The following is a 24,633-nucleotide window of genomic DNA, read 5'->3' on the forward strand; positions in this document are numbered from 1 at the left end:
AATATTTGTAATAAATTTTTGAATCTTAAAAATTTGAAAAAATAAATTTAAGAATAAATTTAAATAAATTTGTTCCAATACAATTTGCACAAGAATTAATTACTAAATCAATTTTATTAAACTTTATTAATTGACTTTTTAATTATTCGGTTTTCACGTATTTTATAGGACCCAAAAAAGTTATATCAATAATACATCGATTTACATACATGGATTTTCAACGCGTGAATTCTTTAAACGTTTGGCTTAATAAGCTGTCAGGTAATCTATTACCAATGACTCCCGATGGTTCATCATTTTCTATGGTATGGAGAATATACAGTGCTTTAATTTGGTTGCTCGAAATAATTCAAATGTGTATTTTAATTCCCGGTTGCATAATTATGCCAAAAGAAAAAGTTCTGAAAGACGGTCTAATTGGCATTGCAATTACCATAGAAGTAGTCTTTACAATTGTGCGAATTTATTCGCGTAAAGCATTAATACAACAAATAATTCAGAAATTGAATAATATTATGCGCGTGAAGGACAAAATAATGGCAAACATAGTGATGACGACGGTAAATTCGATGAAGACTCCTCTCAAATTTTATTGGCTAATTGGCATAATTTCACTAATCCTGTGGTTCACCGTGCCGTTTGCATTAATTTTAAAGAAAAATTCCTTCGTCTACTTGGATTACAGAATGCCAGTCGTGTTATCCAAAGAGCCATTCTCGAACGGTATTTTTCTATTGGGAAGTCTAATTGTTATGTTCAGCAGCATGTACATCTTTACGAAGAAAGTCAGTGTGGATAGCTACGTAATAAATATGATATTGTTGGTCACGGCACAATATAAATACATCGCGTTGAAACTCTCCATGATATTTCAAGACGAAAGGTTACAGAATGATAATCACAGTTCTAGTAAAAAGACACCTTGTCCTGAAATAAATTTATACGCGGAAAAGGAAATGAAATATATATGTCGTCATCATAACGTGGTTCTTCAGTAAGATTATTTGCTAAAAATCATAATTAAAACAATTTTGTATATATACAGACTTTTCATTTTATTATATATATATATATATATATATATTATTCTTAAAGTTTAAATTGATTAGAGAAATGCAATAATTTTATTAAATTATAAATAAATTTATTATAAAATACTTTAAAGCAGTTTCTATATATAATATTATTTACTTCATAAAATAATTTATAATATTTATATATTCTATTTTAGCGTCACATTAATGCTAAGAGAGCTGTTAGCTCTAAGTCTCAGTATAATATATCTAAACAGCGTTTTCCGGTTTTGCTGCATTGCTATTATGGTGATCTCAGTGAGTATACATTTCTAATACTAATTATTCTAAAAAAATACTTGTTAATATATTTTAATGCTATTTAACGTTACAAATAATTATTAATTATAGTCCATCAATTTTCATAATTTGTCGTGATTTCAGATACCATCAAGCGATTTGAATGTAAAATTCGTATTTACTTTGTATGCTTGCGGTGGAATAGTGCAGCTATACATACTGTGTTCTTGTGTGCAACAACTACTAGATGCGGTAAGACATTCTTATATAAATTTTACATATATAAAAGAGTAGGCGCAATCGAAAAGTTGAAATTAATAAGAATACATTATTATAATACATATATAATATATAGATTGTTACATTCCCTCTAAAATTTAGAGCAGTGAAATGACGGATAAAGCATTTCATAAAGGATGGTATCGATATGGAACATCTATAAAACGAATATTTATAATTATGATGATGGCTAATAACTTAGAACTTAAACTTTCAACGTTTAAGAGATACAATTTATCTCTGTCTTCATTTATGACAGTGAGTTTATAAAATAAGTTGCTTTTTATGTTTTAATATTTTTATTATTACTTTCAAATATGTTTGTACATCTTCGAATAACATTTTAGATTTTAAACCAATCATATTCAATCGCTCTTATACTATTAAGAACTTATTAAAAGGTGATTAGTTCTGTGTAAATTTTATAAACAGTAAGTATACGTTAGAAAGTAGCTTGTAAAATATGAATGAAAAATTGTTAATTTATATCAAAATAATTCATAAACAATTAAAAATTTTAAACTAGATTAATCTATTCAACCTCTGTAATACTATTGAAATAGTACTTTGTCTTAATATATTTTAGATTAATGTACAATTGATATAATATACTGTAGACGATATTAAATTATCAGCGTTTCTTCGAATTTGCTAATTTGTCGCTGAGCCATATAAGATATTATTTTATCGAATAGTAATTACAAGCATGTTTATTCACGTTTATTTACGTTTATTTACGTTTGTTTACTAGAATTGATTCACGCGATTGCATTAATCGCCGGATTAATTGTAACTTCAAAAGAGAAGGTTTTGAAAAATAATATTATCTCTGTCGTCATAATAGAGGTATCTTTTTTATCATTAATATTGTGAAACCGTTACTGAAACCAATAATTATACTATATTTCATAATTTATGGAGTGGGAAGCGTGACTTTATGAATCACACATTCGATTTATTGTTTTTCGAAAAAACTATCTTTTATTACGTAGATTACAATTTGCCAGCAGCTTTCAGCCTCAAACCATTCTCAGTCCACGTTTTAATTCCGTCAATCATTATTATGACAATAGGCGATGTCTACTTGTTCTTGAGGAAATACTACAACTTGAACATCTATTGATGTTAACTGCGCAATATCGGTACATAAAAAAATTATCACTATTATTTTAATTGTAATTTTAATTACAAAATGATAGCAACAATTCTCAGAAAAAAATCATCTTACAACAGATCATCAATGAGTGGAAAAGGAGCTGAGAGCGTCAGTATCAAAACAATGTTTTGTTTTATGTTTTTTGTGTGTAGTAAGCATAATATAATCATTAAAATAGGAAATAGAATATAATTATTAAATAGTCAAAAATCACTTTTTGGAAGCACTCTAATTGTAGAGATGTAATTAAATTGATATTGCACTTTTATATTCATTTTAAAATACTCACTTCTATAATCCAGGGAAAATCATAAATTACAACATTTTTGAAATCTTATTATATTTTATATTATATTTTTTAAAATTTCAATATTTAATAAAATATTATCGTTTTATGTAATTTATGTTTTGTATGTATATTTATTTTGATATATTATGATATATGTATTATAATATAAAATTTATAATATACCTCTATTTTTATTAATTTTTTTTATTATTATCTAAATTAAAAGTAAAATATAAAATGCCGGCATTTAAATTTTTAATGTTACATATCTAGAGAGAACTGTATAAATCTACTATAATCAGCGATGATTCGATACAAAACACTGTAGATAATATTCAGTGTTTCTTCGACTTTGCTATTCAGTGAAAATCGTTAAGCCGTATAAGATAATTATTACTTTATCGAATTGTACTAATTACAAGCACATTTAGTCATGTATTCCTTTATTGAATATAGTACAGTTTTCTGGTATTGGTACACATCTATGATCGCGAATAGTTCTCTTCCAATTCGTTCTTATTCATACGTTTATATTCTCTTAGTGCACAAAGTCTTCTTAACTTATAAGGTATTCAGAGAAGACCTTTATAATCATATTCAAGCAATTATTGATCATTAAAATGATAAAAGCATATTTCTGTTTTGTGTATATTTCCGCTTAATGGCAGTGTACAGTGCATTGATCTAAAACGTGAGAAATTCAAAAAGAATAATAAATTGTTCAGGATATAGAGATGACATTCGAATACTGTTTGTACTATGTTCGTCCTATTCGAGAAAGAGAAGTGCAAACATCGATTGAAATCTTAAACATAGAAGTAAGTGCATATTTATAAGTTGTTTATATGTATATTTTTATTTAAAAAATAATAACTCTTTTGCAAAACAAATTTTATAAAAATTAAAATATATATTTTTCTTTACCTATTTATTAAAATTTTGTTGTAGAGAATGAATATTGCAAATAAATATTGTAAATGTATTAATTTTACGAGCGCGTTGATCTAATTAATTAATAAATATTATTAAAATAACATATACGTTAATATTAATGCATAACACAAACGAAATTTTAAAGAATGTTCACGTTTACATGAAAAAGTAGAATCACACAATCAAAGCCTTAATTGTTATGCCTTTGTTTTACAGAATAAGATTTATTACTTAAAAAAACAATACACTCATGGATATACAAAAAGTGAATTCTTTAAATGTTTTGTTAAACATGGTATCAGGTAATTTGTTACCATTGACTGCTGACGATTCGTCATTTTCTATATTCTGGAAAATATATAGCTTTCTAGTGTGGTTGTTCGAAATAATTCAAATTTGCATTCTAATTCCTGGGTGCCTTAATGTGCCGAAAGAAAAGGCTTTAAAAGACGGTCTAATTGGCATTGTGGTCACAATAGAAGTGGTCTTCCTGGTCGTACAAATTCACGCACGTAAAGAATTGGTGCAGGAATTGATCCAAAAATTGAATAATATTTTGTGCGTGGATGATGATATTTTGAGAAACATAGTAATGAACACGATAAAACCGATAGGAATTCCCCTTAAATTTTACTGGACAGCCGGCGTGATGGCTATTATTATATGGAGTGCTGTACCATTTACGATCATTTTTCAAAAAAATACCTTTTTTTACGTAGATTATAGAATGCCGGTCGTGCTTTCCAAAGAGCCATTCTCGACCAACATTTTTGTGTTAGGAAGTTTTGTCGTAATGATCAGCAGCATGTATATTTTTACAAAGAAAGTCGGTGTGGACAGCTACATGATAAATATGATATTGTTATTAACAGCACAATATAAATATATCGCTTCAAAGCTCTCAATGATATTTTGCGATAAAATTTCGCAGATTAGTTGCAATGTTTCTAATCAAAAGAAGTATTCTCAAATACATTTTAATGCAGAAGAACAAATAAAATCTTTATGTCGGCATCATCACGCGGTTATTCAGTAAGTTTTTTTAGCTGAAAATTGTCAATACAATCAGATACTCTTTTATCAAAATCTTTTGATTTAAATCTTTTAATAACGTTTTTTAATTAATACGCGTAATGTGCATTTAAATTATTAAATTTTCTTAAATAAGATAAATTTTTAAAATGTCATCTTGTGTATGTAATATTCAATTAGATAGATTTCTTAATTATTAATACAATATTTTAATTCCGTTTATTGTTATAATATGTAATATGATAAGTATTATATAAATTTTATTTCAGCGTAACGTTATTGTTAAGAAGACTGTTATCTTTGAATTTTAGTCTAATATATATTATCAGCGTTTTTCGTTTTTGCTGCATCGCTATTATGGTGGTTTCAGTAAGTAATAATTTATGACATATTAGTTAATCTATACATAAATAAAATGCTAGACGCAACTAGATAATGCTGGTGTATCTTATTGCGAATTATCAGTTATAGTATATCACCATTCCTGATGATTCTTTGTGTCTTCCCGAAACTTCAGATACCATCAGTCGCTTTAGTGGAAGTGCTCGTAATCGTTATGTACGCATCGGGTGGAGTAGTACAGCTCTACATAATGTGTTCTTGTGTGCAGCAACTATTAGATGCGGTAAATTCAGTAATACATACTTTCACTCAGATATTAAATATACTACAAAATGCATATAGAAATGTGGGTAATCAATAAAGAAATATTATTATGCGCTAAATATTACTTATTATGCACTAAAAAATAATAGAGAACATTTTCCTATCCTAAAAATTATGCTATTTTCAAACCGCTGAAACTCGGCGAAAGATGATCGTAGATTAAAAATTAAAAACGCATTTTAAAGCTTGAAATTTTAGCTTTAACGCGGAATTGGTGGTTTAAAATTTTTTTTATCTTTCCGTTCTATGCTTAAAAAAAGAATACATTGTTTTGTTTTTTAAAATTACATATTTTTGTTTGACACTGTGCATCGCGATAAAAAAATTTTTGTCGAAAAATTCTCAAGTTTCATAAACTATACAACATATTGTCTACAAAACATTGCTTTTACATTTTTTAAATTTTCCTACGACTTTTTCCGATCGAGTTACATGATTTTGTAACTAAATCTGCATGTTTCAGAATAAGTAAAATAAATTATTTTATAAAATCAACGACAGCGCGTTAAAGTTGACACTTCAAAAGTCAAAATGTTTTTTTAATATTTAGTCTACGATGATTTTTCGAGTTTGAAAATAGCATACTTTTTTAGGATAAAAAATGTTCCCCTTTTTTAAAAAAATCTATATGCATATGTTACTTTTTATTTAATTTAGAGTATTAAAATAACGGATCAAGCATTTCACGAGGAATGGTATCAATTTGGATCTTCTATAAAACGGATATTCATGTTTATGATAATGGGTAATAGTTTAGAAATAAAACTTTCAACATTTGAAAAATACAGTCTGTCTCTGCCCTCATTCATGGTGGTGAGTTTTATATATAATATACATATATTCTAAAATATTCTACTAGCATTTTTATTTTCTTTTATTTTAAATGTTGAGTAATGTTCTAGATTTTGAATCAATCATATAGCATTGCGCTTTTATTATTAAAAACTAATTGAAAAATGAGGATGACTGTATAGGTTTATACACAGTATGTAAGTAATTTTATTGAAAAAAATATATATAAATAAATATATATTTAACTTTTTAAGATCAACTTTTATTGTGCTAAAATTTGTTTTTTCAGTAAATATAGTGTTAAATGTACAATAAAATAGACAATTATTAAATGTAAGTAAAAATGTTAGTACAATATACAGATTTCACTGTGTGATGTAGATAATTGAGAATTAATAAACTCTAACTGTTTATGACAATGCAATGTAGAATGTTGAATTTATAATAAAATCTATTCTTCTATCTTATTTTACATTAAATAATAATTATAAATTTTTAATTGATTACAATTATTTTTAACAAACATAAAGTTTGTATGTCTTATATAAGCTTTTGGAAATTATTAGTAAAATATCAAATATATTAATTAATTATATATAATAACTTACTTAAAGATGAGCTTGCAATATAGATATATGAAGATATAGTTATTTAAAACATATTCTACATATGAATTTATTAAAACACTTAAACATTAAAACACTAAAACACTAATAGATTCAGACTTCTTGCAGACTTCAAACTTATACTTCATGTATGAATATAAAGTTTTTTCATGGATGCATTAGAGCTGTTAGATATTACTGAGGATCCATGAGGAATCCTCAATCCAGTCGCAGCCATATACAATAAAATAATCATAGATAATAGAAATGTGACAATCAAATAAAATAGTCGTATATTTGTCTTTTCTAAATTCAGAGTACTTTTCTGCAATAAATCATTGTCCACCATCACATTTATACTTTATCTTTCTTTTATATATGTACACTAATGCACAAATAAGTCTTCCTGACATATCAGATATTCAAAGAATCGTGATCTGACTATTTATGATTTACTATGCTACATATACTCGAGTAGTAATCATATGGCAAATGTCGACATTTAGAATGAAAGAGAAGCGTATTTTATATTTCATGTACATTGTCACATAATAATAGCATATAGTATATTGAAAAATAGAGGGGAAAAACTTGAGAGAAATAATAAATTGTTCCAGCTATAGTAATAACTGTCGAACTAGTCTTAGAAAGTCTTGATTATACACTTCGACAGAAAGGAGGATGAGTATCGAGATAGAAATATAAAGCAAAGTGTATATACGGTATGTATACATATACAGTGCATATACTATGTACATAATACACAGTGTCTATATATTTTTATTTAAAACATAAAAAATCTAAAAGTATTTTTTGGAACGAGTTATGATTGAAAAAAAATCGCCTTCCTTTTTAATTTTGGAAACTTAAAATTAAAAAAGTATATTATTAATTCATTATAATTGGAAGTTAGTTAATTTTAAATATATCAAAATATATAGATAGAGATATAAATAAAAAATCTTAAGAAATGATGAAATAAGTAATAATTAATATATACAGGGTTTGTCCGGAAAGTAATGCGTCGCATTTTTTTAAAAAAGAATTTATTGATCGCATAGGTAAAACAACTTAAAATTGTTCGAAGTATGACCCTTCTGCGTCAATACATTTTTGCCAACGCGATTTCCATGCGTCATAAGATTTCTGGAACTCCTTGACTGGGATGCTGTTCAGGGAGGCCGTCGAAGTAGCTTGTACGTTGTCAACCGACTCGAGCTGTTGTCCTTTGAGCTCCCTTTTCAGCCGAGGAAATAAAAAAAAGTCCGCCGGGGCCAAGTCGGGACTGTAGGGCGGCTGCGGCACCGTTGCCACACCGATCCGGGTCAGGTAGGCCGTAATATAACTTTATCGCATAGCGTTGCTCTATCGTTCTCTCCATCACAAGTTCGACGCGACCACTAAGCAGAGGTTCACAGAATAAGCCGTCCTAACCCTCCAAGCGCATGGAAACAATTGAGCGACCTACCGTTGGAAAGCTAAGGGTACCCCCCTTCCTCCCCAACCGGTCCCATCGCTCTGCGATGTATAGTCGCGTCACAAAAAAATGCGACGCATTACTTTCCGGACAAACCCTGTATATTAATGTAGAACAAAAATATCAAATGAAACGAAAACCTAGATCGAAGTCTCAATTATAATTATTTATACCTTCCGTTTTATAGAATAGAACTTATTACAAAAGACGACATCAAACTCTTATTATGGATATTCAAAAAATTAACATTTTTAATGTTCGATTGAATAAGATCTCAGGGAATCTCTTACCAATAACTGTTGACAATTCATCGTTTCCCGTATTATGGAAAATATACAGCATTTTAGTATGGTTACTTGAATTAATTCAAACAATAATAATAATCCCCGGATGCATGTACGTGCCGAAAGAAAAAGCTTTAAAAGATGGTTTGGTCGCTATTGTGGTCACAATAGAAGTGGTCTTCCTGGTCGTACAAATTCACGCGCGCAGGAAACTAGTACAGCAATTATTCCAGAAATTAAATGACATTTTACGCATAGAAGACGAAATAATGAAAAATACGATAATAGCGACGATGAAACCAATGAGGATTCCCCTTTGGTTTTACTGGATGGCCGGCTTGGGATCTATAATTATATGGAGTGGCGTACCATTTATGTTAGTCTTTCAAAGACGCACCTTTTTCTATGTGGATTTTAGAATGCCGATTGCTTTCACAAAGGAACCATTCTCAAGCGGTATTTTTGTGTTGGGAAGTCTTATCATTATGTTCAGCAGCATGTATATTTTTACAAAGAAAGTTAGTGTGGATAGCTACATGATAAATCTGATATTATTATTAACGGCACAATATAAATATATTGCTATAAAACTTTCGATGATATTTCACGATGGAGCTCTGCAAATTAATGATAATGATAATTCTAATAAAAAAAAGCTTTATTTTGAAACAAATTTTAATACAGATGAAAAGATGAAATCTTTATGTCAGCATTATACCGCAGTTTTTCGGTAAATTTGTTAACTAAAACTTTAATGTTAATAGAATCGAAAACTTTTTTATAAAAAGATTTTTATTTAATATAAATCTCTTTACGTAATATTTTTTAGTAAAAAGTGCACTTAAAAAATTAAATTTAAAATGTACCGTTTTATTGTAATATTTAATAAAATAAATTTACATTAATTAGCATGTAAAAAAATATTTTAATTTTAATTTTTAACTTAATATGTAATTTGATAACATTTTATAAATTGTGTTTTAGCATAACGTTAATGTTGAGACAACTGCTATCTTTGAATTTTAGTTTAATATATATTATTAGCGTTCTTCGGTTTTGCGGTATCGCTATCATGGTAATTTCAGTAAGTAAATTATAATTTTTTAAATTAATTAATATTTAGAGTCTTTTTGACGATGTGAAAATTATATATATGATAATAAAAGATGTTGTATATAGGTGTATCTTATCAAAAAATATTATAAATTATACACTTATAGGTATCATAATTTTGTGTTTTCTTGAAACTTTAGATACCATCAACGAATTTATTGGAAGGATCCCTGATCGCTATGTATGCATCTGGAGGAGTAGTACAGCTCTTTATAATATGTTCTTGTGTACAACAGCTATTAGATGCGGTAAATTTAGAGTTATATACTTTATTGTTAATTATATAATTAAGTAATATATACTTTTTTATATATATATGCATATATTAAATATAAAGTAGTATAAATAAAAAATGCGAGGAATCAAAAATATATTATTATGCATAGATTAGATATAGACAGAACATATATTATTATATACAATGTTATTAAGTATATTACTGAGATTAATTCAATAATAAGAAAAGTTGCCTAGAAAGATTCAATTCTCAATTCAGCTATCTCATATATTTTTCTAATTAACAAATATCGTTTTCTAGCAATTATTTGTTAGGCTGAAAAACGCAAGTGCTTTGCATAGATAAATTACTCTTTTTGCGACTGATATGTAAAAATATGTAAAAATCATTGATATGTGATTGCTACAAGTGTGTGCGGGTTCGCAACCTTTCACTACATAAACTTCAATTTATTATTTGAACTACATATTGTTATCTTCTTTGTAATTTAGAGTATTGAAATAACGGATCAAGCATTTCATCAGGAGTGGTATCAATTGACACCTTCCGTAAAACAGATATTCTTATTTATGATATCAACTAATAATTTAGAGCTTAAACTTTCAACATTTGAAAAATATAATCTGTCTCTGCCCTCATTCATGGTGGTGAGTTTTATATATAATATACATATATTCTAAAATATTCTACTAGCATTTTTATTTTTTTTTTTAATGTTGAGTAATGTTCTAGATTTTGAATCAATCATATATATTCTAGATTTTAAATCAGTCATACTCTATTGCACTTCTGTTATTAAAAACCAGTTAAAAAATGATGAGAGTATTATGCAGTATTTTACATATATTGTAAGTATATAAATCTTAATGAACAAGAAATATATATATATATAAATAGAAATTAATTTATGTTTAAAATAAATTTTTATCTTGTTACATAATTAATAACTTTTAAATTTTATTTTTTTAATTCTAATTTATCATTAACAGAAACTTAAATAATAAATAATAATAATTAAAATAAATATATAATTAAAAAATTATATAGAAAATAATAATTTACCTTAATAATCAGTTTGTGATAAAAATAGGATATTTTAATATATTATAAATTATTCTAATAAAAAATTTCTTTTTTAGTTATAGTATATTCCAGATTAATATGAAATTCTTCTAGTAAATAGAATGAATCAGACAGCAGTAAATTTAGAGCGTTTCTCGGGTTCTGTAGTATTGACAATGAGAAAGGGTCGTGACAGTACAGCCTAAGATATAATTACTACTTTATACTACGTTAATTACAAGCAAACCTATAGTCGCGTTAAAACCAGTTTCCTTTAATAAATTGTTATTAATTATCACAACATTTGTTGTTTCACAAACTCCTTTATATTCGTGTACAGCATATGACGTCTATCAATTATTCATAACGTTGTAATTATTTGATGATTTATCCATGATGCACTCGATAAATGAACATAGAGCGGCAAATGTCCCGTGTAATTACAAATGGAATAAATTTCCAATTCTGTAAATTGCTGTATGACAATTAATGTCTTAATGACAGATAAGAAGAATTTACAAACGGACAAATAAGTTCAAGATATGTCAGTAACTTTTAAATACTGATAAATATGCCCTACACATTCTTATGGTCAGAGAAGAGCGTGGATGTCACTAGAAACGTGAGACGAAAGTAAGTGCATATACAATGTCTGTATATTTTCAGAATATAGTGCTAACAGTGACTCTTTCAAAGAACAAGTTTATTAATGACAATTAAAATTAAGTAAATTTTCAAAGTTTTTCCATTTAAAAAATTTTTTAAGTTTAAAAAGGGATATTGAGTTTGATTAATCGCAAGTGTGTTGGCTTTAAATATTACTGAAGTAATATTTATGCACGTAAATTTAATGTGAATGAAATTTTAAAACGCAGCTAATAATTAATATATATGTATAAGTCTTATTTAGCACATAGTAAAATTGCACATTTACAAAAGAATAAAATCGATCAATTAAACTACGTTTATATTATGTTCTTCTCTTCCAGAACAATATTTATTTACCGCAAAAAGCTGAAAATCAAACTCATGGATTTCCAAAAAATGAATTCCTTAAATGTCTATTTAAATTTGTTATCGGGCAATTTATTACCTATGACTGCCAATTCGTCATTTCCGATACTTTGGAAGATATATAGTGTCTTTGTGTGGTTACTCGAATTCATATATACAGGTGCATTAATCTTTGGTTGCTTTTGCGTGTCATTAGAAAAAGCATTAAATGATGGTCTGCTCAGTATAATAGTTGCCTTAGAAGGAATCTTCATGGTTGCACGAATTCAAGCGCAAAGAGAATTAGTGCAACATTTGATACAGAAACTTAACAATATTCTACACGTTGAAGACGAAGCCATGAAAAAAATTATCGCAGTAAATTTAAAACCTATGGAAATCCCATTCAGACTTTACCTAGCAGGTGGTTCACTGTCTGTTTTTCTGTTTTGCTGCATAACTCTCCCGTTAGCTGCCAAAAAAGATATTTTTTTTTACGAAGATTACAAAATGCCAGTTACCTTTTCCAAGGAGCCATTCTCCACGGATATTTTCTTACTGGGCAGTATAATATTATTGATCAGCAACATGTATATTTTTTTTAAAAAGGTCGGTGTGGACGTGTATATGACATATCTAGTAGCATTGGTGACGGCACAGTATCAATACATTGCTTTTAAACTTGTATCGATATTTCAAGACAGTGATCATCCGCAATATAGTAATGGCAATTCTCGAGAAAATAATTTTAAAACAGATTTATTCGCAGAGAAAGAAATCAGAAGCTTATGTCGGCATCACAATTCTATTACACGGTAAATATATTTCTTAACATTATTAGAGTAAAACTGCAAACTCTTCAAAAAATTTTCGTTCAAAACGCGCATCAATTTTAATTTTTTTTTTAACAAGTATATTATATATAATATATTTTTAAAATACAATATTATAATTTACTGTATTCTGATTTTTTTATGTAATATATTTTGCAAATACAAATATTATGCTTTTCTGTTTCAGCATAACGCTAATGCTGAAGAAATTGTTATCTTTAAATTTCTCGTTAATATACATAAATAACGTTTTTCGATTTTGTTTTCTTGGTATTATGTTAACTAAGGTAAGAATAAAAGTTTTTGACATTAATTACTTTAGAAATGCTGTCTTAGGTTTGCAAATACAATGATGTAATAAATTATAAAATTATTCTCGTAAATTATCATCAGTTATCGCAGCGATGTATCTTCGTGAAACTTTAGATATCATCTTCTCTTCTGGAAGGATTCATGGTCTTTATGTACGGAACCGGCGCAATGTTGCAATTTTACATATTGTGTTCTTGCGTCCAAAAATTAGTGGAGGCGGTAAAATTTATATATTGTAACATATACATATATATTGTTCTATCTCATTATCAGACTTAGAAAATAATTTTTAAATTGAAGAAAATTTTATGTTTTGTTGAATAACCTGTTTTTAATCAAGATTGCAAGAAGTCAAATAAAATTAATCTTTATAATTGCTTTCAAGTTTCAAGTTATATAAATATAAAGTCTCGTGAACATAAAAAGATTAAACCAAAAATGTCTTATAATTAGAAATTATATTGTGCACAGAGTATGGAAATAACGGATAAAGCATTTCATGAAGATTGGTATCGATTTAATATATCTATAAAACGTACATTCATGTTAGTGATAATGGCTAGTAATTTAGAGCTAAAACTGTCAACATTTGGCAAATTTAATCTATCTTTGCCGTCATTCATGGCTGTAAGATTTCTTTTCATTATATAATTAATAATATATATTTAATAATATTTTACGATAATTATGTATAATTTTTTAATAATTTCAGGTTTTAAATCAATCATATTCTATCGCCATTCTATTGTTAAAGATAAAATAAAAAAAAGTGATGCTGTAATATGGTAATTAAAATTGTTATAAATATGTTGAAGAAACTTTTATTTTCTTTTAATAAAATTTGCATTGTTATTTCAGTAAAGATATAGTAACAACTAATAATTAATATTATTAGAAAAATAATATATACAAAAATTATAAATTGAAATTAATAATTATATAAATAAACTAATAAGAAGTCTATAAATGTCATTATATGTGAACAAACTATAAAAAATAATATTCTGTCTATATTAGTTTAGTGTAAAATGCAAAATTTATTTTTGACAAATATCTTAATGTAATATAAATATTTTAAACTAGCTAAATAAAATTATTTTTAATTTTTAAAAGAATATTATTTTCTATAGTTTTCCATCTAATATTATAAATTTTATAAACAATTTAAAGTATTTTGTTATTCTTATTTATTTTTATATATGTATACACACATACAATAACTGAATCTTAACTAATAATTATATTTATTGAATTAAAAATTCAATATATATAATTTATTTCGTTTGTTATTCTTAATGTGTAAAAATGTAAAACTATCAATATAAAAAATTTTTCAAAAGTATACACTTACTTAAAACAAAAGCCGCAAATATTTCTGAAAATGTATTATTAATAGAATATCAAATAATAAATAACTAAATGTAATAATTTACATTATGAATTACCTTGCGACATATAAATAAAGAATCATTAATAAAATTTATATCAAAATAATTTATATCTAACAATTAGACATCTTAATCCATAGAAATAACTTGTAACCTACATATACTGAACCTCTGTAACCTACTAAAATACTTTGTCTTAGTATATTTCAGATTAATAAAACGTCGATATAATACGATAGACAATAATAAATTCTCAATGTTTTTTTTAATCTTGCTATTCTGTGAGAATCGCAGCCATATAAGATAATTATTACTTTACCGAGCAGCCATATAAGATAATTATTACTTTACCGAGCAGTAATTACAAGTACGTTTAGTCGCGTTTATTCTTGTATTGGATATCTTCTACAATATATAAACATCTATATTCGCAAATTATTATACTTCACGAATCTCTCTACATATATGCACTTATTAATGCACAAAGACTTCTTAACGTACAATTAGATGTACAGGTAGTCAGATATTCAAAGTTATAATGTTGACACAAATAATTTATTCACACTCAAGTAGTCATAAAGCAACTCGCGATTATTAAAAATAATAAAAGCGTACTTCAATTTTGTGTATACTGTCGCATAATGATAGCATACAGTGCATTAATGAAAAAGAAGATAAAATCAAGGAGAATAATAAATTGTTCAAAGTACAGCGATAAACTTCATATACTGTTTGTTGTGTCCTGTTTGTTCTGCTGAATAGCTAGAAGCGGAAACATCGATAGAAAGATACGTAAAATAATAGTAAGTGCATATATATATAAATTGTTCGTATTTTTTGTAATAAAACGCACGAAGCTGAGTTATATTATTTCTTGATAATAAAATCTCAAAAATTGCAAAGCATGAATAAAAATTATTATTGCAACGTATACATAAAAATTTATTAATTAATTATGTAATACATAAAAATTTAATATTTAAATCTTTAACGGAAGGTGCAAATAAAAAAACAGAATTTTTGCAAGAATCTTTCGATCAAATATCATCTACACTTTGATTAAACTCACGCATCTAGACGCATCCACCAGGTCACACGTGTCGCGCGAGACTGACCCTGACCACTGTCACTACTGACCGCTGACGGTCAGCTGACGCTGACCGCAAGCGCAAGACTCTGAGCGGTATCGTCACCTGACGGCAAAACCCCACTTCAAATGCAAGAATAAACTGGAGAACCGGGCTCTGCAAAAACATCTCTCTTTCTATCCTTTCCATTAGCTTAATACACCCCATACATCCGTCACGCTGCGCGTCTCGCGCGCGACTAATTCTCGTTCGAGACATTGCGATTGCGAGCAGTGTTGTTAGACGGGCTAGGTTTTTTCGCGCATGCGCGTATTACCGTGACGTAACCATGACGACTACAGTAACGTATGATGTTTGCGCGCGCAACTACGGACCAAAACCCTGGACCACGGAGTTTTGGCGGAATCGCAGGAAACAGATAAATTGAACGTACGTAAAAATAAATAAATTATTACAATATATGTAATATAAAAGTGTATTATTATAATTTATGTATATTAAAATTAATCAATAATTCAAATTATAAATTGTATAAATAAAAACTAAACTCGTAATTTACGTATGTTATAACATAGGTACACGTATATGTATATATTTTATAATTTCATTATTTGTTTATTGTATGTTTATATTTAACATTTTTAATTAAATTTATTATATTTATAATAAAAATTATACGATTCATTAATTATTTTAAAAAATTTTCAATAATTTAAGAAAAATTAAACAGAGGGGGAAATCAGGACCCCATTTCATGCGAGTGACTACTTCATTAATACTACATTCAATGCGCATGCGCGAAAAAACCTAGCCCGTCTAACAACACTGATTGCGAGACTGACGATTACATGATCAGTCTCGCGCGAGTCATGCAGCGTGGCGGACGCGCAAATTTAGTGAAAGCATAAGTATATATTTTGATCGGAAGATTCTTGTACAAAATTCTATTTTTTGTTCTCTGTTAAAAAATTAAATATTTAATTTTTATCAGACATTTTAATTCGTAAAAATCTATATATATAAGCACCGTCTGTCTGTATGTATGTACGCGAACTACTTCCGCATTTGTGGACCGATTTTCGTGAAACTGGTACCAAAATGTTGCAAATTTTTTGGGGGTGGCTGCTGTAGGGTTTTTTTTTAATTTTTTTATTTTTTTTTTTTCTACAGAGGAGGGTATGTTTAATCTTTTTTTGCAATATTTCTGAACACATGGTATCAAAATGTTGCAAATTTTTTTGGAGATAACGACGATGCGGTTTTTTTAAGTGTTACACCCCCACCCACGCACCCACCCACGCATCCACCCACGCGCTTGCGCATTTATGGACCAATTTTCACGAAATTAGCACCAAAATGTTGCAAATTTTTTTGAGAAAACTACTGTTTTATTTTTTTAAGTTTACGCCTCCACCCACGCAATCATCCACGCGCGTGCGCATTTATGGACCAATATTTTTACGAAATTGGTACAAAAATGTTGCAAATTTTTTGGAGATGGCGACGATGCGGTTTTTTCAAGTGTTACACCTCCACCCACGCACCCACCCACGCGCATGCGCATTTATGACCAATTTTCACGAAATTAGTACCAAAATGTTGCAAATTTTTCTGACAAAGCTGGTGTTTTATTTTTTTAAGTTTACGCCTCCACCCACGCACCCACCCACGCAATCGTATATTTATAAACCGATTTTTTAAAAATTGGTACCAAAATGTCGCAAATTTTTTGAAGATGGCGACGATGTGGTTTTTTCAATTGTTACACCTCCACCCACGCATTCATCCACGCGCGTGTGCATTTATGGACCAATATTTTTACGAAATTGGTACAAAAATGTTGCAAATTTTTTTGAGAAAGCTGCTGTGTGGTTTTTTAAAGTTTTATCCCACCCACGCATTCACCCACGCATTCACACATTTATTCACAGACTTTTTCAAAATTTGTACTCAAATTTTGTTGGGGATGGCTACTATGATTTTAACAAATTTTTATCATCTTATTCATCCTCCCACGCACCCATGCACCCATGTGCATACGCATTTATTGACTTGGTCACACCAATAAGTAATTTTAAATAAATTTGTGTACATGTTTGTGATTGCAAAAATTTGCAACATTTTGGTACTAATTTCGTGAAAATTGCATACAAATTAAAGGTTTATTTACACGAATTGCACACATAATCACAAATACGTACACAAATTTTTTAAAAATTACTTCTTGGTGTGACCAAGTCAATAAATGCGTATGCAAATGGGTGCATGGGTGCGTGGGTGGATGAATAGGATGATAAAAATTTGTTAAAATCATAGTAGCCATCTCCAACAAAATTTAACTACAAATTTCAAAAAAGTATGTGAATAAATGTGTGAATGCGTGGATGCATGCGTGGGTGGGATAAAACTTAAAAAAACCACACAGCAGCTTTCTCAGAAAAATTTGCAACATTTTGGTACTAATTTCGTGAAAATTGGTCCATAAATGCGCATGCGTGTGGGTGGAGGTTTAACACTTGAAAAAACCACATCGTCGCCAAAAATTTGCAACATTTTGGTACCAATTTTTTAAAAAATCCGTTCATAAATATGCGATTGTGTGGGTGGATGCGTAGGTGAAAGCGTAAACTTAAAAAACCCCACACACATACACACAGAGAGAGAGAGAGAGAGAGAGAGAGAGAGAGAGAGAGAGAGAGAGAGCGTGTGTCTTAAAGAAAGAGGGAGGGAGAGAGATAAGGAGAGAGAGAGCATGTGTCTTAAAGAGAGAGAGAGGGAGCGCGTGTGTTTTAGAGTGAGAGAGAGAGAAAGCGTGTCTTAAAAAAGAAAATAAAATATCTGGGAGAAAGAAATAGATAACATAGTAGTCATCCACAAAAAAATTTAAACATTTATTTTGGTATAAATTTCGTGAAAGTCGAACAACAAATGTGGAAGTAGTTCGCGGTAATACAAAAAAAGAATTAATTTTTTGTGTTAAAACGGATTTAATATAGACTATATGAGGACCGCGCAAAGCGCGGTCCGAATAGAAAGCCTGGCTTTGAGGACCGCGCGAAGCGCGGTCCGAAAAGCTAGTAAATTATAATCTACATACTGAACCTCAGTAACCTACTGAAATACTTTGTCTTAGTTAGTATATTTTAAATTAATGCAACGTTGATACAACATGATAAACAATAGTAAGTTTTCAATGTTTCTTTAATCTTGCTATTCTGTAAGCATCGCAAAGTCATATAAAAGATAATTATTACTTTATCGAGTAATTACAAGTACGTTTAATCGCGTTTATTCTCTTGTATTAGATATAGTTTTCTACATTAGATAAACATCTATATTCGCAAATTATTATATATTTCACGAATTTCTTTACATATATGCACTTATTAATGCACAAAAACTTCTAACATAAAATTAAATTCAGAAATAAATATTTTTATCGGCTCTCAATATAAAGAATATAAGTATGCTGCCTTCTAAGCCGGGCAATAGAGCCAAGGAAACGAAACGAAAAATTAATTAAACGGAACTGTATCTCAATTTGAGATCCCAAAGTTCCACATATAAATTAATTTCGAAACTTACATATGGAGAAATAACTTTGGGATCTCAAATTGAGATACAGTTCCGTTTAATTAATTTTTCGTTTCGTTTCCTTGGCTCTATTGCCCGGCTTAGAAGGCAGCATACTTATATTCATAAAATTAAATGTACAGATAATTAGGTATTCACAGTTCTAATGTTGATACAAATAATTCATTCACACTCAAGTAGTCATAAAGCAACTCGCGACCATTAAAATAATAAAAGCATTACTTTACTCTTAAAACAAGAAATTTTAAGGAATTGCCACAATTAGTATATACAGTTTTAATTAACATAGAAAAAAATCACGAAAATATAGAATCAATTATTAGAAATCTCAATTATGCTTTTATAGAACATTTATAAATAACAAAAACAATCGAGATCATAAACATAGAAAACGCGAATCCTTTAAATGCTCGATTAAATTTGATCTCGGGTAATTTATTACCGATGACTGATGGTCATTCCTTATAAGATATATATATATATATATATATATATATATATATATATATATCAAAAGTTGCAACGCATAAAAATTATTATTGCAATGCATGCATAAAAGTATATTAATTAATTATACAATGCATAAAAGTTAAATATTAAAATAATTAAATATATATAAATTGTTTGTATAATTTTCTTTATAATACATATAGTGATTCTTTTTCTTAGAACAAATATTACAAAATTAAAATTAAATTATTTTTTATTTTATTTTTGAAAGTTTTATATTTTTGAAAGTTTAAATAAATGTTTCTAATTAATTGACTATAATAATGTGAATCTTAAATTTTTTTTAAATTATGCTTATACGTTGTAATAATATATGACACAAACAACATATTAAAAAATTGCCACAATTATAATTTTATTTAAGAGATGTAGAAACGCATAATTATATACGAAAAAATATATAATTAGCTAGTCTAAATTAATTATTATGTCTTTTACTTTACAGAATAACATTTATTAGTAACAAAAAGCAATCAAGATTATGAACGTGCAAAATGTGAATTCTTTAAATGTTCGATTGAACATGATCTCAAACAATTTATCACCGATGACTGGTGATGATTCGTCATATTTTATATTTTGGAAAGTATACAGCTTTCTAGTATGGCTCATAGCAGCTCAAATATGTACGCTAATTCTTGGATATTATCAAATGTCGAAAGAAAAGATTTTAAAAAATAGTTTGATTGGTATTGTGATCACAATGGAAGTGATATTTGTGGTCTTACGTATTCATGCGCGTAAGAAATTAGTGCGCAGATTGATTCCAAAATTGAATGCTATTGTGATTGGAAGAGCAGTCGCCCGGCAAGCGAAAGGTCTCGGGTTCCATTCCCGATTCAGCGACTTTCGGATCTATATTTTTCTCTCGCATTTATTTCCTTAGGGGAGAAGAGGGGATGTATGGAATTAAATCTCATGTATAGAGATTATTCCTATTTTAAGTCTTGGCCGTGACCAAGTAAAATTTGGTGCCTTGTGCACCTTGGTCGCGTCAGTCAATATTTTCGACCAATAATAATGAATCTCTTTCGTCTCGTCACAAGTTTGTTAACTGTCTGTCTAATATTTGTGCCCTACAGTACCATCATAGATAAATAATTACCATAAGAACATTTAGACATTTAGACAATATTCTATTGTAAGACAAGATTTTACAATATTTGCGGATTTCACTGCTCTGCAATATGATCGACGAAGAGCTATAAGATAATTGCCACTTCACAGAGCATTGGTAACTAAAAGTAAATTTATAATCACATGCATTTTTTACAATAGATAAAATGAATAGAATGAAATAAATTATATCCTTTTTTTCTTTTATATCTGCCATCAATTTTATCGTTTCTTTTATTGGCAACTTTACAGTTAAATTTTTTATTTCCTATAACAACATATAAAAAGTTTTTTCTAGATTCTCTATACGGGATTAATGACATTCTTTACATCTTAATTTTTTGTCTGTGTGCTTTGTTGTTATTAAAAAGAGCAGAATGTCTCCCTTCTATGATTATACATATTATATTAATAACAGAGTATTCTCAAGAAGAATAATGAATAGCTGTAAATCGACAGTTCCCTGAATCTTCAAAGGACAGAAAAACAACGCACGCCAGTCTTGATAGAAAAGTAGTAGCGTGATGATGAACTAAAAAAGTACACGATCTTTATTTGATTCTCGTATAGTTTGTTTTAAATGTATTGTAACAATCAACCTCAAATAAGTAAATTATATTCAGAAAATACGAACATTTAAAAAAAGTGAATTTATCACTTCTCGTGAATTTATATAGATTTGGAAATATGAATTTTCAAAATATAAATTCTTTAAACGTTCGCGTAAACCTTATTTCGGGTAATTTGTTACCTTTATCAAAAAATTCGCATTTTTCAATAACGTGGAAGATTTACAGCTTCTTTGTATGGCTGGTTGAAGTGATCCAAGCTATTGTATTAATTCCCGGAATGATTCTAGTGCCACTAGAGAAGATCTTGAAAGATGGTACAGTTACGTGCGTAGTCACTCTAGAGGTGTTCTTCATGATAATAAGGATTCAGGCACACAAAAAGCTGATGATCCAATTGATTGAAAAACTGAACAACATTTTACGTGCTGCGGATGAGACTATGAAAAATATTGTGACAACGACTTTGAAGCCTATGGAAGATCCACTCAAATTTTATTTCTTTGCTGGCTGGTTGGCTGTTCTCGTATGGTGCTGCATACCATTTTTGTTAGTTTTCGAGAAAGTTTCCTTCCTTTACGAGGATTATAGAATACCAGCAGTTTTTTCTAAACAGCCTTTCTCGATCGATGTCTTCTTAGTAGGAAACGTGATCTTGCTGCTGAGTAACGTCTATATTTTTGTGAAAAAAGTTGGAGTGGATATTTATACCATACATTTAGTGCTACTGATAACAGCGCAATATCGATATATCGCTACGAAGCTCGCAACAATATTTCGAGATGAAAATTCGCGAAATGAATTCGATGGCTTTTCTCAGAAATATCAATTTAAGGACCAATCAATAAAACTGGAAATGGAAGCATTATGTCGACATCACAATTCTGTCATTCAGTAAGTAATTGAATCAGTTTTTAATTAATAAAATTGTATAAAAATCTTGTTGTAAAAAAATTATTTAAAAAAATACATCGATAGTTATATTAAACTTATTTTATCAGAAAAAATTTTCACCATATAGTGTATGCTAACTTTATAATATTATTATTTGTCATTTATTCAATTTTAACCTATGATTTTTTATAAGCAAGATGCAGTTGTTTACCTTGCACAATTTAAGTTTAAGTCATAAAGAAAGTAACAATTTTTTAAGAATTAAATATGTATTAATTTACTTATTTTTATATTTTAAATTACACAACATTATCACACATATCTTATATATGTATACAAGAATTTTATTTTTAGCTTATCTTCTATGCTTAAAAAATTACTATCTGTGAACTTTAGTATGCTCTATGTAAACAGCGTTTTACGATTTTGTTTCATTGGTGTCATGTTGAGTACAGTGAGTAGCAATTGCAGATATTAATTATTTCATTAATATTAATAATTAATATCTATGCAAAAAATGTATTATAAGTAGTTTTTGAACAATAAATCCATATTATTTTTTAATGTTAATATTTAAAAAAATATATTAAAATATTAATATTAATATAATATGTTTAATATAAATTACGTTATATAAATGATGTACGTTATAACGTGGATGCAATGTCAGGTATCATCAACAACTTTCATGGAAGGTTCCTCAATAATTATGTTCGCATGTGGCTCAATAGTTCAATTCTACATGTTGTGTTTTTGCGTCCAGCAATTATTGGACGCGGTATGTTTATTTGTATAATGTTTATCATTGTTTTTTTCCTTTATTAATTCAAATTCTCATTAGCTACTACTCTATTTTGATATAAAAAGTTTATATATACTCTTTTTTGGGTTTGGAAAGCCAGAAAGATATTGTTGAATAATCAATATATATAACTTGTTTAATTTTACCAAGATTTTATATTATCAAGTTTTCATAAATATGATTAAATGCGTAAAGCAGTAGAGTAATGAAGAAATCATTCCTTTATATAAATTATCATTTTTCTCTTTTATTTAGAGCCAAAATGTGACGGATATAGCATTTCACGAAAAATGGTATCAATTTGGACCATCCGTAAAACGTACATTTATGTTAATGATATTAGGTAATAATTTAGGATGCAAACTTTCTATGTGCGATAAGTTTAATCTATCTTTACCCTCATTTATGACGGTAAGATTATATTTTTTATAGCTTTGAATATAATGATATTATTCGAATCTTTTATATTATTTTTATATCTTTTTTTATATTCTTAAAATTTGTTAATTGTATTTTAGATTTTAAATCAATCATATTCAATCGCTCTTCTGCTCTTGAGGGTACCTTCTACTCGTGAGAAATAATAAAAAGCATGTATTTTTTTGTAGACTTTATAATATAGTATTCTTTAAATCAAATTTTTTTTTTAATACGGATAATAATTAACCAATCTGTGATTAAATAGTTTAAATATAAATAATAAAGTTAAAGAGCAAATATTATTATAACAAAATTTGTGAACTAAAATAACAACGTTTAAAAATTCTTGGAGTAAAAAGTGTCAATACTGTAATAGTAATATGAGATTAAAAAATTTAAAGAGAAATAAATGTAAATCTTAGATCTTAGATGACAATTGGAGTATCTCTCTTTCTTTTTCTCGAAATTAATGATTAATCTTAATTGAATAAGATTTTTTAAAATTTAGATCGTAAGTACATGTGAGTTTTTAATAAAACACAATTTGATTTTTATAAAAATTATTTTATGTTACATAAAAATATAAATTTATTTGAAATGTGTCATATATCATATGTGTATAATTAAAAGAATAAATATTATTATTTTGATCTACAAAAACTAAAACACGAGAAAAATACATATAAGACGATGTATTTGATTTTATATAAAAAAAATATCTTATTTATAGTAAACTTACATAAGTTCTCTATTGCTATATATATATTGTATTTGCTTCTTCATTTGCATTTCAATAAACTGATGTCAAATATTCTTCATATGATTAAAAGATAATTTTGTGTACATAATATAATCAAGAACTTATATCTACAGTT

General features: G+C 27.9%; 5 protein-coding genes across 5 annotated transcripts; all 5 read left to right on the forward strand.

Annotated features, from left to right (window-relative positions):
- The first annotated feature begins 209 nt into the window (after positions 1 to 209).
- On the forward strand, positions 210 to 1,990 carry LOC114934530 (uncharacterized). The gene is made up of 5 exons (XM_029307178.1): positions 210 to 994; positions 1,232 to 1,331; positions 1,458 to 1,565; positions 1,695 to 1,850; positions 1,940 to 1,990. Exons 1-5 carry the CDS (start codon positions 210 to 212, stop codon positions 1,988 to 1,990), a joined length of 1,200 nt encoding a protein of 399 aa, XP_029163011.1.
- A 1,810-nt stretch (positions 1,991 to 3,800) lies between these two features.
- On the forward strand, positions 3,801 to 6,879 carry LOC114934523 (uncharacterized). The gene is made up of 7 exons (XM_029307172.2): positions 3,801 to 3,855; positions 4,187 to 5,002; positions 5,272 to 5,371; positions 5,520 to 5,627; positions 6,326 to 6,481; positions 6,571 to 6,657; positions 6,750 to 6,879. The coding sequence occupies exons 2-6, from the start codon at positions 4,221 to 4,223 to the stop codon at positions 6,619 to 6,621; spliced, it is 1,197 nt and encodes a 398-aa protein (XP_029163005.2). The 5' UTR covers positions 3,801 to 3,855; positions 4,187 to 4,220; the 3' UTR covers positions 6,622 to 6,657; positions 6,750 to 6,879.
- An 810-nt stretch (positions 6,880 to 7,689) lies between these two features.
- On the forward strand, positions 7,690 to 11,536 carry LOC114934518 (uncharacterized). Its single transcript, XM_029307168.2, has 7 exons — positions 7,690 to 7,787; positions 8,730 to 9,556; positions 9,811 to 9,910; positions 10,080 to 10,187; positions 10,669 to 10,824; positions 10,937 to 11,025; positions 11,317 to 11,536. The coding sequence occupies exons 2-6, from the start codon at positions 8,769 to 8,771 to the stop codon at positions 10,985 to 10,987; spliced, it is 1,203 nt and encodes a 400-aa protein (XP_029163001.1). The 5' UTR covers positions 7,690 to 7,787; positions 8,730 to 8,768; the 3' UTR covers positions 10,988 to 11,025; positions 11,317 to 11,536.
- Positions 11,537 to 11,557: 21 nt separating this feature from the next.
- On the forward strand, positions 11,558 to 14,157 carry LOC114934517 (uncharacterized). Its single transcript, XM_029307167.2, has 6 exons — positions 11,558 to 11,872; positions 12,229 to 13,047; positions 13,253 to 13,352; positions 13,492 to 13,596; positions 13,849 to 14,004; positions 14,090 to 14,157. The coding sequence occupies exons 1-6, from the start codon at positions 11,811 to 11,813 to the stop codon at positions 14,138 to 14,140; spliced, it is 1,293 nt and encodes a 430-aa protein (XP_029163000.1). The 5' UTR covers positions 11,558 to 11,810; the 3' UTR covers positions 14,141 to 14,157.
- Positions 14,158 to 21,760: 7,603 nt separating this feature from the next.
- On the forward strand, positions 21,761 to 23,985 carry LOC114934524 (uncharacterized). Its single transcript, XM_029307173.2, has 5 exons — positions 21,761 to 22,536; positions 22,891 to 22,990; positions 23,207 to 23,314; positions 23,594 to 23,749; positions 23,857 to 23,985. The coding sequence occupies exons 1-5, from the start codon at positions 21,761 to 21,763 to the stop codon at positions 23,920 to 23,922; spliced, it is 1,206 nt and encodes a 401-aa protein (XP_029163006.1). The 3' UTR covers positions 23,923 to 23,985.
- Positions 23,986 to 24,633: the final 648 nt, after the last annotated feature.

This window comes from Nylanderia fulva, unplaced genomic scaffold, assembly GCF_048542155.1.
Source record: "Nylanderia fulva isolate GAGA-0341 unplaced genomic scaffold, ASM4854215v1 Scaffold36, whole genome shotgun sequence".
In the NCBI taxonomy this organism is placed as follows: domain Eukaryota; kingdom Metazoa; phylum Arthropoda; class Insecta; order Hymenoptera; family Formicidae; genus Nylanderia; species Nylanderia fulva.